This window comes from Thalassophryne amazonica, chromosome 1 (genome assembly GCF_902500255.1).
Source record: "Thalassophryne amazonica chromosome 1, fThaAma1.1, whole genome shotgun sequence".
NCBI classification, from domain to species: domain Eukaryota; kingdom Metazoa; phylum Chordata; class Actinopteri; order Batrachoidiformes; family Batrachoididae; genus Thalassophryne; species Thalassophryne amazonica.
In genome coordinates, this window is record NC_047103.1 from 73,529,652 (window position 1) to 73,549,444 (window position 19,793).

General features: G+C 41.3%; 1 protein-coding gene across 1 annotated transcript in view; it reads left to right on the forward strand.

Moving 5' to 3' along the window:
• Positions 1–19,793, forward strand: part of LOC117507765 (serpin B6-like) — a 175,328-nt gene that overhangs the window by 88,508 nt on the left and 67,027 nt on the right. The window contains 2 exon segments of the mRNA XM_034167594.1: positions 10,934–10,990; positions 19,437–19,526. Coding sequence (XP_034023485.1) covers positions 10,934–10,990; positions 19,437–19,526 — 147 coding nt within the window.

The following is a 19,793-nucleotide window of genomic DNA, read 5'->3' on the forward strand; positions in this document are numbered from 1 at the left end:
ATTTAACAGTATATTATTCAGAGTATATGTACAACTAATATAAACACAAGGTAAAATAAAATAAATGAAATGTGGACCAAGTAAAATGTAAAACGAGAATTATATACAACTGTGGAATCATATTGCATGGGAATATTGCACATGGTTTACAGATATTGCACAATAAACTTGAAGGTGAGTGATCTGTTTTTGTTCAGAGCAGTGATCGTTCTGGGGAGAAAGCTGTCCCTGAGTCTGTTTGTCCTAGTTTTGATTGACCTATACCGTTGGCCGGAGGGTCATAGGTCAAACAGGTGGTTGCTGGGGTGAGATGTGTCTTTGCAGATGCTGGCAGCTCTGCTGAGGTAGCGAGAGCTGGCAATGTCTTCCAGGCTGGGCAGAGAGCAGCCAGTGATCCTCTGGGCCATTTTGATCACCCTCTGCGGCGCTCTCCTGTCTGCTGCTGTGCACCCCCCGTACCACACTGTGATGCAGTACATCAGGATGCTCTCAATGGTGGCTCTGTAGAACAACGCCAGCAGCTTCTCCTCCAGATTGTTTCTCCTGAGCAAGTGGAGTCGCTGCTGGGCTTTCTTCACCACCACTGTGGTGTTGGCAGTCCAAGAGAGGCTGTCAGAGAGCTGCACTCCCAGGAACCTATGTAGGTGTCCACATGGCCCGACTCGGATTTTGATCAAATTTTCAGCAATTACCCTTCAAATAGATTGATTAGGCATGGTAAAGTTTGTTTTTCCATCAGGCAAAATTTTAAGTGAGTTTTGGTCAATTCAAAATTTAATGTCAAAACAGCCTGAAATCTCATTACATTAAAATATATAGTAAAAATGCCCAAATTTGAGGCAACACTGCCCCTCTAGAAGCACATGGTTTGAAAAACTGGCTATGCGGTATCATCAACCATCATCCAGATATCAAAGATTCATTGTCCGTCTAGCGGAACTTTTCTATATATTTCAGTTAATCAAACTTTTCGAAATTCATATGTTGCCCTCCCAGGGTCAAATTCTCAAGGGGGGAAATTGAAAAATGCTCATAAACTACTTGATATATCTCAGTGAGGTATTGTTTTGTATGTTTCTGGATTTTGGAAGTTCATTTATGGGGTCGTTTGTGTAGTCCAAGGTCAAGGTCATGTTATATCAGCGTTCAGCAGCTCCGGCTCCAGGGATCACAGAATTCACAGTAGACAGTTCTTGAGAAGACTGGGAAAAAAAAGCCACCAAGACAACACAGAAGAAGTTATAGGCTTATGTGACTGATTGGACAAATTCTTCAAAGTGCAAGTTTTGCATTTTGTATCGCCAGTTATACAGTTTCATGATGAAGTGGTGTAGAGGAGGATTTTCTTAAAAAAAGACCCAATACTTCAGCTACAATTTGCCAGAAAGTACATCTGAGATGCAAACCTAGATTTGATGTTTTGGTGAAAGAAACTTTTGTATTTCTTCATAATTGATGTAAAGCAAGTCCAAGACATATTCAGTGACTTGGAAATGTTTGTTTCCATCAACTGACTTGTCTGAAAAAAAAAATGGCAATAAAACTATTTCCAGGTATTTTCAAGTAGAGATTTACTTTCAGTTTGACTTTTTGAGAATTTTTTTCTCTTTATATTTTTCTGTTTCTTGTATTTGAAATGACTAATGCTTACAAAGGCATGGGGGAGGGAAGCGGAGCGCCGCCCCCCCAAGAAGCTGAAAAGAAAACAGACATTGAGGGTCCAGCTGTATAACCAAGTGAGAAAATCCATAAAATCAACACAAAATCCTTATAACCTCTAAATCACACCAAAATCAGTTTATTACAGTACACACAACCACATAGCAGTATCACATAACTGGGTTTTTGTCCACATATTATGAGTTGCCACAATGACATTAAAGTCAGGATCATTAGTTTTTCCTCCACAGTTGAATTTCAAACAATAGAGATCTAGTATTCATGTGTCAAGCTGAATTTTATAGAACTGAATGTGTCAAATTTAATAATTTTTTATAGAAACAAGAACTGTGTGTCACTAGGGGAAATACATTAATAAAATTAAAAATAAATCAAATATAATGAACAAAATAAAACATACCTCAGAACTTCATCAAGTGGATCGAAAATCACCTTGTCAGTGCCGATGTTGCAGACTGGCATGTTGATGATCCTTGACTTCGCCCCTGTGTTTATTACGGATGGGTATCGATAAGATTTTATCGCTATTGATACCATTATCGATTCCACTTATTGATCCGATTCCTTATCGATTCCCTTATCGATATCTCTTGTGAATTTTTTGTGTTCTAAAAGTAGGCTTTACAGGTTTTCTATGTCAGAGGGTCAAAGAGCTTTTTCTTATCGTGCACCCGCTCTGTGGAACGGTCTTCCTGTGACCGTGAGACAGTCAGAGTCCGTGGACATTTTTAAGTCAAGACTTAAAGCCTGTTTTTATTCTCTTTCTTATGAATAGTTTTTATTTTTTTATCTGTTTTATTCTTTTACTTCTGTTTTTAATTATTTATGTATTTGAATTTTTTAATTTTTATTCATTTATTTTAATTTTTTATGTTGAACTGTTCTATGTGAGGTGCCTTGAGACAGATTTTGTTGTGATTTGGTGCTTTATAAGCTGATTAAATTGACATTGAATTGAAATTGAACAACATTTCATTGAGTCTTAAAGAAAATAAATATGAAATTGGTCACTGGATCTTTAAACTTTGGACATAATAAACTCTACATGATGGATCCTTGATCTCTGGACATAAATAGGAATAAACAAAATCTGTAGTTATTGTCTAAAGCATTTCCTTTCAGACATTATTGGCATAAATGTCTTTCCATTTGTCTGAGCTGAGCTCTTGCAGCTGCTGTGCTTCACGTCAGGATGAAATTTGTAAAGAAATACAGCACGTCTCATTTTGGGAGGAAAAAAAAAACGTTTTAGTGGATTGTAGTTTCTTGTCTGTAATACAATGTAAGAGGTGTCATTTTATTTAAAGCGGTGATTCGTTTTGAAGTTACTAATTCTGAGTGGACTCTGTCTCGCAGCATTTGGAGCTGTGCCAACAGAACAGAGGACGATTCTCATTTCTTCACTGCAACAAGAGTCCCAGTTAGTGACTTTAATACGCACAAAAGTGATTCACGGTATTTTAGTGGTTTTGACAGGGGTTAAGAAGCGGACTTGCCGCTTCTGGAGAGCAGCGAATCAAAGAACCAACGAACTAGTGTATTGAAGCATTGCTTCATTGATTCACGCTTCAAAGTGGAGTCGCGCTGCAGAAACGGTTTGATTACAGAGTCGCTGCAGACTAAACCCTGAATATCCGTAAGACTTTTATTTGCACGTCCGTATGACTCTGAAACTCGGAAAAATCCGTATAATTTACGGACAATCCGTATAAGTTGACATGTATGGGGTAAAAAAGAAAATGCTTAAAAAAGGTGGGGAGTCTTAGAGGGGGAGGGCTCCCCCAGAAGCTGAAATGTTTTAGCCATGCTAAAGCTCCCTTGAAGCATTTGCTCCAAAAAGTCTGAAGGCCTAAATGACATGGTGAGATGCTGAAGAGCTTCACTCGTTCATATACATATACATATTACATCAAGAACAAGGTCTGAAGTATCAGCAGTCACTGAAATGTTTATTTCTGATGCATTGTGATGAGAGGCTACATACCAATAAAATCCAGTGGGAGCCTACATTCAGAGGGCAAATCCATTTTTCGTGTGGTGGCAATTTAATCTGAGGTATGCTTTGATGACACATTAATTAATGGTATGCATACTTAGGCAACGGTTTTCAAAATTCCCTTTCTGAGTGCCTTGAAACTGCTATGTACAAGCAGACTGGATGCTACCACAGCATTCAGATGATAAACAGGGATCTGTTAAAATAAGCTTATATCACTTAAATGTTGTACACAGAGGAAGAAAACAAAAAAGCATTGATTTGCCTGCTCTTTCTCCACAAGAATATGGATATATGTATCTACTGTAACACTATAAACACATGACTTGTAGCATAGCAATGACTGAATAATCTTGTGTTTTCAGACCTGAGTGAACAAATGAGTAGCATCTAACCTCATCAGTCAGCCGATGTGACCCCTGAAGAATTCGATAGGATGTGTCATACAACATATAAGGGCCAACAACTGCTTCCACTTTTCCAACATTGTCTTATAATTCCTCCCGGTTATTTTTGTAATATACTGCCCCTTACAAAGAACCAAATTGATATATTCCACAGTTTCAATTTATTGAAAGTCACACTGAAAACCAGGCCCGGGTCCCCAGAGACACAGCCCACACACAGACTCCATCTTCTGAAAGACCTCAAACATGGCCGTCAAAATGCTTTCATACAAGACAATGTAGGCGGTACAGTGTGGTGGGTTTTAGTCTCGCAATCCTAATTTACTGGCTCCCCACAGACAATGGAATGCGTAATGGAAGTGAAACAGCTTCTTTTGCTGAGATTTTGAACCAGGTTCCAGGCATTTCTAAACAAAAGCAATACTTGATAACTAACATAAAATGATAGAATAAGGAATTAGCACAAATATTATGAAACAACCTCCCCCTCTTGACATGACACTGTCATGTCAACAAGTAAAGATAATTTTGGATTAATTCGGTTCTCATTTATGATCCAATATTCCAATCGAATCATTTTTCTGCCAGACATGTAGGCACATAGACAACCATCAGTCGACCCCATCCTGATGCTCCCTCACGGTGCACACATAATGAGTCAGGACCTCACTGAGACATCAAAGTAATCGTGGCTATGCCTCTTAGGTTGTCCCAAGTTATGAGGTGGGATCTCACCCATCATAAGCTATCCAGCCTTCCATACTCGACTGATACAACATGCCAACAAAGCAGGAGTGAGAGGGAACCACCATTCAAGGTGTCACATTCAAATTGTCACTGATTTTTAAATTCAGGACATTGAATGTGAATTGAATTATCTCCCCATTAGTTTCCCCAAAGATTGATCTACTGCAGGGGTTTTCAAAGTGTTTGAGAATGAGCTCCCCCTCAGCGAACAAATGAATAGCTGTGCCCCACGACACACATACACACAATTTCAATATCTTTGTGTGTTTCTTTTTATTCTTTTACACATCTTAAACCACTTTTAAAAGTATTGTGAATTTTTAAGGAACTGTCTATGCCAGTGGTTTTCAACTGTGAGGTGCGCTCCCCTATGGGGTGCCAGAGTTCTTCAGGGGAACGCGAGGGATAGGTATCATGAACCAGTTCTTTTCAGAAATCATTAAGAACTGATTCGATCCACCAACATCAATAGCCTTTTTGCTTAACGAGTCCCTTATCGATTCTTCAGAGTGGCCATTGTTTTTGAGGGTGTTTTATCTGGAAAATGATAATTTCTTTACGTTGATTACAGACCCTGCAGCAGGTCTGTAATCAGCCGGTTCTGTAACGGCTCCGCTTTGAAGCTTGAAACAGTGAAGCAGTTCTCCAACCCTCCGCTTTGTTGGTTCATTGCTTCGCTGCTTTTCAGAAGCGACAAGTCCGCTTCTTAACCCCTCTGAAAGCCATTTAAAAAGGTCACTCGTGAGCCACTTTTGTGCAGATTGAAGTTACTAACTGGGACTCATGTCTTGTTGCAGGTAAGAAACGAGAATCATCCTCCGTTCTGTTCGCGCTGCGCCACTCTCTGCTGAGACAGAGTCCGGTCGGAATTAATAACTTCAAAGCGAATCACGTAGCTTCGCACCTATTGCTCGCAGAAACTTCATATTTGGTGGGTACATGCCTTGGAGGAGTACTTCGCATGGGTTCGAAGGCCAGTGACCTTGAACTACTGTTAAAAAATTACCAATAGTTGCATTTGTTCGAAGGCTACTGACTTTTTATGATCACTGTTGGCCACATCCTCTAAATAAATAAAATGTCAATCTCCAATTTTTCCACTGTGTATCCCAGTTTACATCAAACACATGAGGGTTCAACCCATACCTACCCCACATGTACATATTACTGCACTTTACATGGAAAATAGTACTGTGTGCGGGGCATTTCGTGACGAATGTCTCTAGTGTTTAGTTATGTGCAGAGATCAAGAATCCAGTGACCAATTTCATATTTATTTACTTGAAGACTCAATAAAATGTTATTGACATAGAAAACCTGTAAAGCCTACTTTTAGAACACTGAAAATTCACAGGAGGTATTGATAAGGAATCGGATCGATTAGCGGAATCGATCATGGCATCAATATTGATAAAATATTATCAATACCCATCCCTTATTATTTATGTTAAAATGTATTAGTTATGCCAAAGACATTTAAAAACACACAGAGATGTTTAAATATTTAAAAAAAAAAAACGATGTTTAAAATATGACAAAAGATAAAAAATAATAGAGAAAGTTCTTTAAAAACACGTTTAAAATTTGTGAAATAATAGAAAGTTCTTTAAAAACATGTTTAAAATGTTTACAAAGGCTGTAAAATGTGTAAATACATAGACAGTTCCTTAAAAACACACAAATACTTTTAAAATGTGTTTAAGATGTGTCAAAGAATAAAAAGAAACACATAAAGATGTTGAAATTGTGTTTATGGGTGATTCTTAGACTACAGGCACTTAATATGTCCTTTGATCATATTGTATGAAAACAGAAAAAAAAGGGGAAATTTCACACTTTTATAGTTATATTTACAATGAAAGTGTGTTAAGAAATTTGTTCTAGTAGTCTATGATGACTTTTTCACCTTTTTCAGCATCATTATATGCAAATATGCCGTTTTGTGCTTGTCCACACCCAGACTTTTGATCTTCAATGATAAAAATGAATGGTAAAGAAATGTTTTTTCTAATGTTTTAAAATATCTCAATAAAATATCAGTAAAATAATCAAAACATAATTGGGGTATTCAATGTCATATAACTGTTGTGATTTTTTTAAACAAAATGTAGTTGTCCCACACTATTGCCGTAATTTCCACCACAACACTGTAATGTCCCTTTAAACAGTTTGTATGAAAGATTGTTTGGGTAGTTTCTATGGAGATAAACAGTGACATCAGAGCACATGTATATAGTGCCAAATCACAACAAACAGTTGCCCCAAGGCGCTTTATATTGTAAGGCAATGGTGTGGTGGAAATTACATTTACAAGGCCAATAGTACCCGTAGTTAAAGAATCACCCGTATGCATGTCTGTGGGGGGAGGGGGGTGCCTCACTCTCCCACACTTGGAAAACCCCTGCTTTAGAATAATCAAAAAAGTTACCTACAAACACAGTTGAACCTACAAGGAATAGTCATAGATCGAGGGGGGACGTACTGCTTATATGTATACTTGTATACATATACTTGTATCTCTCTCGTTGCTTATACATTATTTTTGATAGTTTTATTTGTGCTAAATAAATCAAAATCAAGTCAAAAGTGTTAAAGTATTTAAAAATTGACAAACGGACATTCAACAGTCAACAGTCCTATCCACTAAATTTTAGTGGCTCGATCGGTGTCAATTTGTATGGCCAAATTTATTCACATCTTTTATTTTAAAATCAGTTAGCATTTTAGCAGCTAACACAAATTGAATGCAGCCCCCACATTTCACTGACCATAAATCATCATCATCGATAGAACAAAGACCAAACTACGCACAACAATGATCCACGTTGAATAAAAAAAAAAAGCCATCATTTAAAAGCCACCAGGCAATGACCCCGTTTTCCCCAAACATCCATGTTAAAACAACAGAAAAGACAAAGTCCGCGGTTTGTTACAAATACACATTAAAACTAAAGTTTTTACTCAAAGCGTCCCCCCCCCCCCCAAAAAAAGAAAAAAAAAATTAAACAAACAACATCACATTTAAACAAACAGACAAACATGGATCTAAACCAACATTACTGAAGGGGAAATTTGCATGCATTATGAGAAGCACTTAAAACAATCCTTTACACACAAGACTATTAAATAAACACCATCCCAAAAATAAACTTTACCCCAGCCTCGTTGTCCTACACCCAGACAAATCCCACAGAACCGAACAGAATTCACACCATCAGGGAACCCTCTGTAGCGGAAAAACCACACACACCACACACACATGAAAATTAACAGTCAGTCGGAACTAATTACCAAGGTGAATCACTCCTTGATAATTTGTCCCTCATCCTCCATCCCCAGACCTCCACTTCCGGCAAGGAGGACCCTCCACTCCCCTGCTTCGATAATTTCTCAGCATCAGCCGGACCACGAACCACGGCTGGACTTGACCCCCAACTCATAAAATTACCATAAATATCAGAAAAGAAGGAAAGAAAAAAAAATTCCAATGTGACTTTCAACAACTGTCTAGGTTAACTACGAAAATTTTGGACGCAGACCATCACTTTAATACAACTAACGTCAGTTAGTCAAGTAGTCAATACTGCAGAAATTCGATTATAACAGCCAACCAAACTGTTGGTTGCAAAACATCGTATGGCCATTGACAGTTTTACATCTGGGTCTGGTACACCAATTGTAATTCCTCCCAGTTCTTTTTGTAATATACTGCACCTTACAAAGAACCAAATAGATATACAACCCCTGGCAATAATTATGGAATCACCGGCCTTGGAGGATGTTCATTCAGTTGTTTAATTTTGTAGAAAAAAAGCAGATCACAGACATGACACAAAACTAAAGTCATTTCAAATGGCAACTTTCTGGCTTTAAGAAACACTATAAGAAATCAAGAAAAAAAGATTGTGGCAGTCAGTAACGGTTACTTTTTAGACCAAGCAGAGGAAAAAAATGGAATCACTCAATTCTGAGGAATAAATTATGGAATCACCCTGTAAATTTCATCCCCAAAACTAACACCTGCATCAAATCAGATCTGCTCGTTAACATTGACCCTATGTGTCTTTTGCAAGGAATGTTTTCACAGTTTTTGCTCTATGGCAAGATGCATTATCATCTTGAAAAATGATTTCATCATCCCCAAACATCCTTTCAATTGTCCAAAATATCAACGTAAACTTGTGCATTTATTGATGATGTAATGACAGCCATCTCCCCAGTGCCTTTACCTGACATGCAGCCCCATATCATCAATGACTGTAGAAATTTACATGTTCTCTTCAGGCAGTCATCTTTATAAATCCCATTGGAACGGCACCAAACAAAAGTTCCAGCATCATCACCTTGTCCAATGCAGATTCGAGATTCATCACTGAATATGACTTTCATCCAGTCATCCACAGTCCACGATTGCTTTTCCTTAGCCCATTGTAACCTTGTTTTTTTCTGTTTAGGTGTTAATGATGGCTTTTCGTTTAGCTTTTCTGTATGTAAATCCCATTTCCTTTAGGCGGTTTCTTACAGTTCGGTCACAGACGCTGACTCCAGTTTCCTCCCATTCATTCCACATTTGTTTTGTTGTGCATTTTTCGATTTTTGAGACATATTGCTCTAAGTTTTCTGTCTTGATGCTTTGATGTCTTCCTTGGTCTACCAGTATGTTTGCCTTTAACAACCTTCCCATGTTGTTTGTATTTGGTCCAGAGTTTAGACACAGCTGACTGTGAACAACCAACATCTTTTGCAACATTGCATGATGATTTACCCTCTTTTAAGAGTTTGATAATCCTCTCCTTTGTTTCAATTGACATCTCTCGTGTTGGAGCCATGATTCATGTCAGTCCACTTGGTGCAACAGCTCTCCAAGGTGTGATCACTCCTTTTTAGATGCAGACTAACAAGCAGATCTGATTTGATGGAGGTGTTAGTTTTTGGGATGAAAATTTACAGGGTGATTCCATAATTTATTCCTCAGAATTGAGTGAGTCCATATTTTTTTCCTCTGCTTGGTCTAAAAAAAATCAGAAAATTGCACATGCACAATGGAAGTGAAACTTAACTTTTTTGCTAAGCCTTTGAACCAGGTTTCAGGCACTTCTAAAGAAAAGCAAATACTTGATAACTAACATAAAATAATAGAATAAGGAATTAGCAGAGATATTATCTAACAATCTGAAGCCCAAATCTTTCTGACTACAATAATAATAAAAAGAAAAATCATTCAGCAATAGAGTTGGGTGAGATACCATAATGTGCCATAACTATTGATAAATACATACAGTACATGTAATGTGCATTAAACAGGAGCCTGTTTCAGAAAGGAGTTTCACACAACTATGACCAAATAAGGACATCACTGAGTTGAGACAGAGTTTTCTTTGGTGTACAGCATGCACATGCAAATTTTTACTTTTTAAAATTGAAATGACACTTACTCCTGTTGTGTTTTCAGGTAAAGATAAAACTTACATGGGTTTTCTTTGGTGTGTTTTCCCTCTGTATGTTTTTGCTCGTTTTTCTTCGGTGTGGGTTTTCCTTGGTCATGGAGTTCAACTCTACACGGCTGAAGTCTTCAAGTTCATTGTAGAAAGAAATGCGCATGCGCAGTTACTCGGTAAAGAGAGGCACGTAAACTCGACGGGGGGAGGTGTGAAAGTCTGGGTAGAAAGAACTGAGCATGCGTGCACATGCACAGTTGTGCTTTGGCTGGCCTCTCAACAGGAAAGACATCGGGACAACTGTTATGGTTTGACACCAACCTAACAAACTTGCGCAAATTCAAGTTAAGACAAAATAGTTAGTCTTTGCATTTGTTGTTGTGCCTCTATGAAGTGTGTACTGTTTGTGGTGAACACAGGTTATTACAGTTGTATTTGAACTCTTTCATGGAAGTGGACAAAGCTTTTTCATTCAGTGTGGTTTTCATAATGGAATGTGTGACATGCACAGGTGTGTGTAGATGGATACATGCAGGAGAAACCACTTGATTTACAGTTAAAGAAATTTTGAGACTTTACGCACAGTAGTAACTTGTAAAGTGAGATTTCCCTCTGAGGTTATTTTTTTTTTTTAATCTTTTTCAGAAAGACACTAAGTGGTGAAGATGATGCACCAGAAAGCTGAGTTCCCTCTCACCTACATCGCTGAAATCAACTGCCAGGTAATGAATCATTCAGTTGGTAAACTTAGAAACTACAGTCACATAATTTTATTCAAGTAGCACGCGTATCGATAACCAAGTAAGGATTTTATTTACTGCACAAAATGTCAATCGGTTGTGGGGGTGCCCTGTTAGTCCCTGTCTGTGTGTCATGTCCTGTTAGTCTGTCGTGTTAAGGTCATGTCTGTCTCCTGTGTGGCGTGGGTCTGGATCAGGATCTGATGTCTGTGTATGGATTGTTCTCCTCATCTGTCAGTCATGTGTGAGTGTGTGTGAGCACACCTCTGTCTGTGTTTGTGTTTTGGTGTGTGGACGTGTGAGTGTGTCTTACCTCTTTGTTATGATTAGGGGTCCGGACAGAACCGGACCATTACAGGTGATCAGTGGTGGGCACAGCTAACCAAAAAGTTAGCTTCGATAACCATTAATCCGATAACTGAAAAGTTATCTTTTATGATGCTAAACCGATAAAATGTTAAAAAATGTAACTTTATTACAGATAGCCGATAACCGATAACTTTTAGTATTGATTCAGGTGCGGCCATATCAGATTACACTGTTGGCTTCTGATGAACCTGTTTCACTTTCACTTTTCGCTGTTGGGTAAATTCAAGGATCACAAACACATGAGCACGCACAAAAATGAATGAATAAAAAATAAAACCCCCGAACTGTTATATGGCTGGGGGGGCCTGGCTGCCGGTTTGTTTCTGTTTTTTGGTTTTCCTCCCAGGTGGCGTGCGTTTGGGACTGAGTGGCTGTGTTGCTGAGGCTGTCAGGACCTCACCCTGATCACCTGCGACTCGTCAGGACTCACAGCTGTAGTGCATCTGCATGGATTGGAACATGTTGGCATTTAAGACTGGACTGCACAGTGTGTATTGCCAGAGACTCGACCTTGTGACCAGACGGGTGAGATCGTCGTCTCGGGAGCCATCTCGTCAACAGCGGATGCTGAGAACGTCCAGGTTTGATGCACAGTCTGTGAAAGAGGAGGGGGTGAGGTCTCACGCTCGTCAGCACACCCTGAGGTACGTTAGATTTTGTGACTAACAGTTATACAGTCAGTAAATGTGGTGTCCCTCACACCTTATTGTATTGAGCTGTTTGTTAGTCATGTATCAGCTTCCACTGCAGTGGAGTTTTGTGAACTGGATGTTCCATGCCTGCAGGTTGGGAAGCTGATTAGTAATCAAGCCAGGAAGTGTTTGCTGTTTGTACACCTTTAAGTGTTCTGTGTGTAGAGTGTGGACTCACATAATGGTTCCTTCTTTCACAGACTCGGTTGTTGCAGCCACGTGGGGGTGTCGGCGGGGTCCTTGGGTCCGAAACAACTTCTGGCTCCGGACCGTTAGCGCTGCTGGGAGCGCACCACGCCAGACCGCACCTTTTGTTATTTTATCACTGTTATGTAGTAAATTCAGTTAGCCTTTGTACCGTGCTCTGCTTATTTCATACTGGGTCCTTCAAACGCTGGTCGGTTCTCCGAGCTGCGTCCGACACATAACAGTAGTCTCTGGCCAAACATCATGGACCCAGCGGTAGCAGAGACGGTAACGCGCCGGGAAGGCGGCAGCAGACGTTCAGTGGTTATCGGGATCAGTTGCGGGGCTCTCCGCCCGGAAGGTGCGTGTTTGAGAACCCATTACTGGCTACTGATTTGTGCTCTCTTGCATCCGTGTTCCTGTGTTGTGCCTTATCTGTGGGTCGTGGTGGAGTGTGACTGGCGACGGCGTCGCGTCACACTCCGACCGGATAAGAGGTGTAAACGGGAGCTGCAAGAGTGCGTTTGTAATGGGTTCACGCGCACGGCGGAGCTCTGTTAGCACGGGTCGCTGGGCTTCCTGTGTTACAGTCGTAGCCCCGTTTCCCCGGACAAAGGTAACTACTGCGTCTGTTGTATCAGCTCCGGCGTTATTTAGTTGAGCACATTTTGGTTGTGTGTTGCACTCAGCTGCGCACACAAAAGCAGCTCGTTTGTTTTTTTCTGTCGCCAAAGGGGTTTTTTCATTTTAGCACTCTGGCTCCCCCTTGTGGTGACTGAATCACGTTACCGTCAAGCTCTTGAGTAGGAACAGGTGTGTTCCATTTGGTTGAGCTTGACGGTATAACTCACTGATTTGTTTTGTGTTAGTCCATTTTGTGTGGGTGTTTTTTGAGTTGGTTTTTGTGTGGGATTTTATTTTTTGTTTTCCACTATTTGTCTGGGGTTGTGACCCTGCAGCCTGATTGACAACGACCAAATACAAAAAAAAAAAAAAAAAAAGGACCCAACCAACTGTGTGTTGGTCTGTTTTTTTTTTTTTCTTTTATTTCTTTTGTTTCACATCCCCGGGGTTAGATGGAACGGTCCCCTGGGGGGTGATGGGTTGTTTTTTCTCTTTGTTTTTTGTTATACCCTCTCTTCTCCTCTGACTCAGCCGGGGTGCCGTAGTGTCGGCATTGCTGGAGGGGTGCAGTTGGGTTGTGCTGGGCGTTTCCCAGGTGGCCTCTGCACCCGGGAGGGGAGGGGGGGGGGGTTTGGGGTGTCTTTTTGTTTTCCCCCCCAGTTTCTGCCCTCAGGGTTTGACTGTGGTGTCCTCTGGGGGGGAAAGGGCGTTGGGTCCATCTAGCCGTGGACGGCCGGGGCTGGGTCCATGGGTCATGAGGGGAGGCGTCTCCTGGGGTTGACGAGTGGTCCTCTGGGAGGCGCTGGTAGTCCCGTGAGTGACGTTGGATCCCAGAGGGACCTCGGCCGTGGTTATTACTCCTGGAGCTGGCGGTGGCCCTCTGGGGGTGTGGTCCCTACGTGTCGTTTGGGGGAGGAGGGGGGGGTATTTTGGCATTTTTGTTTGAGCTCAAGTTTGGGTTTTTCCTGTTCTCCCCTTCCCTGGGGTTTGATGGAACGGTCCTCTGGGGGGGGGGGGGGGGGGGGGGGGATGGGGGGGTGTTTTGGCGTTTTGTTTGTGAGCTCAGGTTTGGGTTGTTTTCTTTTTCCCCTTCCCTGGGGTTTGGTGGGACGGTCCCCTGGGGGGGGGGGGGTGTTTTGGTTGTTTTGTTTTGACTAATCACACATTTGGATAAAGGCTGACAGCACAGGTGTAAGAACTCCTGGCCACACCTGTGCTAAGAGACTGTCAGAAACAGGGGCAAAGATGCAGCCAGTTCAACCAGTCTGTTGGAGGATGAACGCGGACGCGGTTTCCAGCCATGGTCCCTGGAGGGGGGTGTTTCTCCTGGGCCAGGTGTGTGTGGTCGCCGGGAGGCTTCCCGTGAGGGTGGGGTACTGTTATATGGCTGGGGGGCCTGGCTGCCGGTTTGTTTCTGTTTTTTGGTTTTCCTCCCAGGTGGCGTGCGTTTGGGACTGAGTGGCTGTGTTGCTGAGGCTGTCAGGACCTCACCCTGATCACCTGCGACTCGTCAGGACTCACAGCTGTAGTGCATCTGGATGGATTGGAACATGTTGGCATTTAAGACTGGACTGCACAGTGTGTATTTGCCAGAGACTCGACCTTGTGACCAGACGGGTGAGATCGTCGTCTCGGGAGCCATCTCGTCAACAGCGGATGCTGAGAACGTCCAGGTTTGATGCACAGTCTGTGAAAGAGGAGGGGGTGAGGTCTCACGCTCGTCAGCACACTTCCTGAGGTACGTTAGATTTTGTGACTAACAGTTATACAGTCAGTAAATGTGGTGTCCCTCACACCTTATTGTATTGAGCTGTTTGTTAGTCATGTATCAGCTTCCACTGCAGTGGAGTTTTGTGAACTGGATGTTCCATGCCTGCAGGTTGGGAAGCTGATCAGTAATCAAGCCAGGAAGTGTTTGCTGTTTGTACACCTTTAAGTGTTCTGTGTGTAGAGTGTGGACTCACATAATGGTTCCTTCTTTCACAGACTCGGTTGTTGCGGCCACCTGGGGGGTGTCGGCGGGGTCCTTGGGTCTGAAACAGCTTCTGGCTCCGGACCGTTAGCGCTGCTGGGAGCGCACCACGCCAGACCGCACCTTTTTGTTATTTTATCACTGTTATGTATTAAATTCAGTTAGCCTTTGTACCGTGCTCTGCTTATTTCATACTGGGTCCTTCAAACGCTGGTCGGTTCTCCGAGCTGCGTCCGACACATAACACGAACATCATCATGCTTTTGTCATCATCTTTCAAAAGCAGAAAAACACAGTATTAGAAGCAGTGGTGGGCACACTTCCGATAATCCGATAACATAATTATCGAAGATAATGTTTTCATTTTCGGATTATCTTTTTAGATAACTTTAAAAACCATTATCGGACCAATTATCTTCCAATTAATTTTTGTCCGGTAACTTTTAGACAGTAAACAAAGCTGAACAGCGACAAGCATTTTTTAAATTTAAAATCAGTTCAGCACCTGCCTGTTAAAAGTTTTGTAACAGATGGACAGTTATACTCTCTGCTAACAGAAGAGAGCTGCTTCTATAAAAAGCATCTCTATCCTCTGCAGACAAAGGCGAGAAAAAAAAAATCACTTTAACCCCATACCGATATGCTGGCAATATCACCTAAGTCATCCAGAGGCATACATTTTTAACTTATGGTTCAAATTTTAACCAAACTAATTTTGGACAAGTTATTTAAAATTACTGTCATGTCTGAAGTTTTATAAAGTGAAAGTATCAGATATATGTTTTAGTTTAAAGTAATGTGCTAATTTTTAAGGTTTTGTGAGCACATGCTGTTTCCAGCAGTGCTTTATGGGTAGGATGATGTAATCTCAGTACGATCACGACAGGACAATTGCATTTCAGACACTCTGTTCAGGCTCCACGGACAACAGCAGTAAACTCTAGTGCCTAAAACTCTCTCGTGAATATATTCTCTGGGTTTATAGACGTTGTTATTGTATTTGCATTTGTTAAAATCCACGCATTTTAAATGTACAGGGATTATCTGGAATTTTGTTTTCAAGGCCTCTACTGCCATGAACACTACTGGCCAGTACATGGCAGTATTCGCCCTAAGTACTAAGCGTCTGGGCACCAAATCAACTTTTGGCTTTGCAAATGGCTTTTTTTTTTTTTTTTTTTTTACAAATGAAGTTTAAAAACAAAGCAAAACAACAGCAAAAATAAATAAATAAATAAAATAACATTACAAGACAGCTCTGCAGTGTTTGCACAGGCACAGTGCAAGCGGTTAGATGCTTGTAGCTCTTCAGCAGCAGGATACCCTCACGACGGGCGACCACAATAATATCAAACAGGTTTGATTTTCATTGGACCATACAATCGGCGATCAGGAGGTGGTCCTGAGATGTTAAACGCAGCTTGTTACTCCATGTACACTACACGATGCAGGACGCGCGATTAACCTGAAACTTAGTCCAAACAATTCCTGCCTAAAAATCATCTCACACAGTGTAAAGCACATTTTACAACATCATAAAACGTGCGCACGTTCTCTCCACATGCAAAACATTTTGCGATGACACTTCCAGGGCTCCGTAAAAATGCCTGTTTTTACAAATTAAAAAAATGGAATATTTTACAAAAGCACATTTATCTGTAAACACCAACACACGACAAACGTCACATTAACGTGTTGGTTTACATAATGAATGACTGAACCAATCAGTGTTTAGCAGAGGCACTTTGAGCCAGAATCCTTTGCGATCTGTCTGTGTTTGTTACAAAACCTCAGAATTAGTGCATTATTCAACATTAAAAGATATATGCTATATTTTAACTTTGTACAAATGACTGAATTGACATTAAGGGAGTTATTCTATCGGTATTAATGTTATTTATAAATCAAAACCATAAGTCAGCATGACTTTATGTTTCAAGACCTCCGCCTGACCGGAGTGATGTGACTGATTTCTGAGTGCCTCTGTACTGGGAGCTCTGTAGTAAACAAGTGCTTCCAGCAGGGGCAGAATGTTCAAAGACAAAAGTGTGGTCTCATTGTTTGGGTCTGTTGTTACTTTTAATATTACTAGAAGCTATTGTGGCATTAAAACTTAAATTCGTTTTATTAGTAGTTGTAAATCTACCAGAGACACTATTGGAATTTATCGGTTATCTGTAACTTCCGATACATTTTTGGGTGGTTTATTGTTTTATCCTTATCAAAGATAACTTTTCAGTTATCTGATTATCTGTTATCAAAGTTAATGTTTTGGTTATCTGTGCCCACCACTGATTAGAAGTCACATTTTATCTTGGTATTATATACACTGTCATTTATTAGCTAAAGATTAGCTGAACTGTGCCCACCACTGCTGGTGATGGACTTAAACGCTGGGAGCAAGGAACAGAACTGGTTGTGAACGAAAAGAGATGCATTTACAATAAACATATGAACAGTGCTGCGCTGGTTAGATGGCCTGCTGAGTGAAAACAGGGCCCACTTGTAGCGGGTGGAATTCTGGGAGCTGCAGTGCACACATGGACAGACTTGGGAGTCTGAGAAATCCTGGGGTATACTGGATCCGGAGCCAGGTGGGCGCACAGAGCCAAGGACGGGAACTGGGAGAATGGAGGGGAGGTGAGTGCCTGCACTCGTAACATGGAAGCCTTTAACAACCGACAGTTCACAGAAGGCTCAAACCAGGAATGTTCACAGCTCTGGGAATAATGTTCACAGTTTAGGAAATGGATGATGCATGAACCACATGTACACATGTATTGGGGGGAGCAGGGGGGAGTGCGCGAAACACACACACATATGTTGTGGGGAGAGCCAACACTCTAGCATGCCACATGTGCACTCGGCAACTTCACAGTCGTGGAGCACTTAGACAAATTTCACTGCCAGCTTGACAGTGATTGTCTGCTGACCGTTGTCGTGTTAACAGTGCGAATGGCCACACATTTTCTAAGTGCCATGCAAGTGGTGTTAGATGTTCATGTGTCACCTGGAATTTGTTTGGAATTTGGATTGATGGGCTTGCACAGCGGACACTCTGTCTTTCAGCCACTGGTGTGTGCAAATAGTTGTAGCAACAGGTATACGAGGCAGCTACCATTTTATACATTTTGCACACGATTCCTGCTTCATGCACATTTTATGCACAAATCGACCAAATTTGCACTATGTGTGAAGGGGCTCTTAAACATGCACAGTCACAGGCAGGAGTGCGTGAGAGCGGAATCCCACAGAACATGAAGGAACTTAATTGAAGCATGGTAGAGTTACGCACTCTTTAGCTGAGAGCCTGAGAGTTCCAAAGGGACGTGGTGCAGATAGCCATGGAGCCAGGAGCATATGCAACATGGAAGCCGCACAGGAGAGTGTCTGAAAACATCAGGGAAATCAACATGTGTGTAATACAGAAATTAGAGTTGGACAGGTTACCTTGAAATTAGCTGCGGAAAGCTCCGACATCTGAAGGCATGGAAGTGGCAGGAAAAACGAGGTCGGGGCGGGGGACTAACAAATTACACACAAGGTTAAAAAAAAAGGAAAAGAGAGAAGCAGACAAAGGCAGACGATACTGTCGTTGATATCTGTGTGTCTCCCCGTTGTATCTATGCTGTGTGTATGAGTGTGTTGTGGTATGGCTCCCTACTGCATGTCCCAGCTCCTGTGTGTGTGTGTGTGTGATTGCGATCCTCCTGGTGTCTGTTTCTATCATGTGGGTGTGTGAAAATGTCATCTGTAGGGTTTGTGCCTCTGCGTGTGTGTGTCATCATGTCGTCCGTATGTGTGCCTGTCTTTATGTCGTCCCCTCCCAGAGGACACTCTGGTCCATTGTACGTATTTTATGCCATTCTGTTCTTCAGGATTTCGTAAGCTTGTCTTGTGTCCCGCCTTCTTTTTCTCTGTGTGTAATCTGGGATGTTGGGTGTCGGGTGTCAGGTTTTGGCACTGTTTGTTTTTGTGTTTGTGTGGTTGCTACATTGTGTTGTCTGTTTGTTTCTTGTTGTTTTTTTTACAGTTTCTTGCACATTGTCTTGGTTTGATATTTCATGATTTGGTTTTATTGTCCACTCACCTCGGGTTGTCTGTTTTATTTTGTATCCCTTTATTTTCCCCTTGTGTTCCGGCTTTTCCGTTCACCCGTTGTTAATTAGGTGAGCTGTATTTAAGACTCTCCCTCCTCACTGTTGTCGGTCGGTCGATTACGTTCAGTCCTGTTTCTGTCACGTGTTCTGTCCAGCTTCACCTGGTTATTCCTGTTCACATGTTTCTCCCTGCTGTGTTTTTTTGACAGTTGTTTTGTTGTTATATCATCGTTTGTTTTTTCACCAAGTGTTTTGGTGGCATGTTTGGAATTTTGTCACGTGGAATTATCTGGGCTCACCCTTGCCATTCACTGTCATTTTGATGTATTAAAACTCCTTGGTTTCTACCCTCATCTTCGTGTTCTGGCTGCTTGCATTTGGATCCTATCGTGACTCAGTGTAGCATTAAACCGTAACACAACCTTTTCATTTAATTCACAATAAATTATCACTTTTTCTGAAGTGGTTACTGTATGTGTTGACAGATCCTAGAGATGCCTTACAAAGGGAAGGACCTCAGAATGCTCATCTTTTTGCCCGTTGAAATTGAAGATGATACAACAGGTCTGGAGAAGGTAGGGCACCTATTACTGTACTGTATATACTATAAGCAGTGTATCAATGACAATTTGAAATACAGGAAAGTAATGATGTGCTTTGGCTTGAAAGAACTGTTTGAATAAATTAATTTTAGCTTTTAGTATTAAAATTTATTTTAGTGTGGCCCCTTTAAGAGACCACTCGGTGTGCATCATCATGTTACTGAATAAAAAACGCGCTCTCTTCAAGTAGCATTGAACATCCTTCACATGGAGAGAATCTGTGCAGAGTGCTGCTTTTGC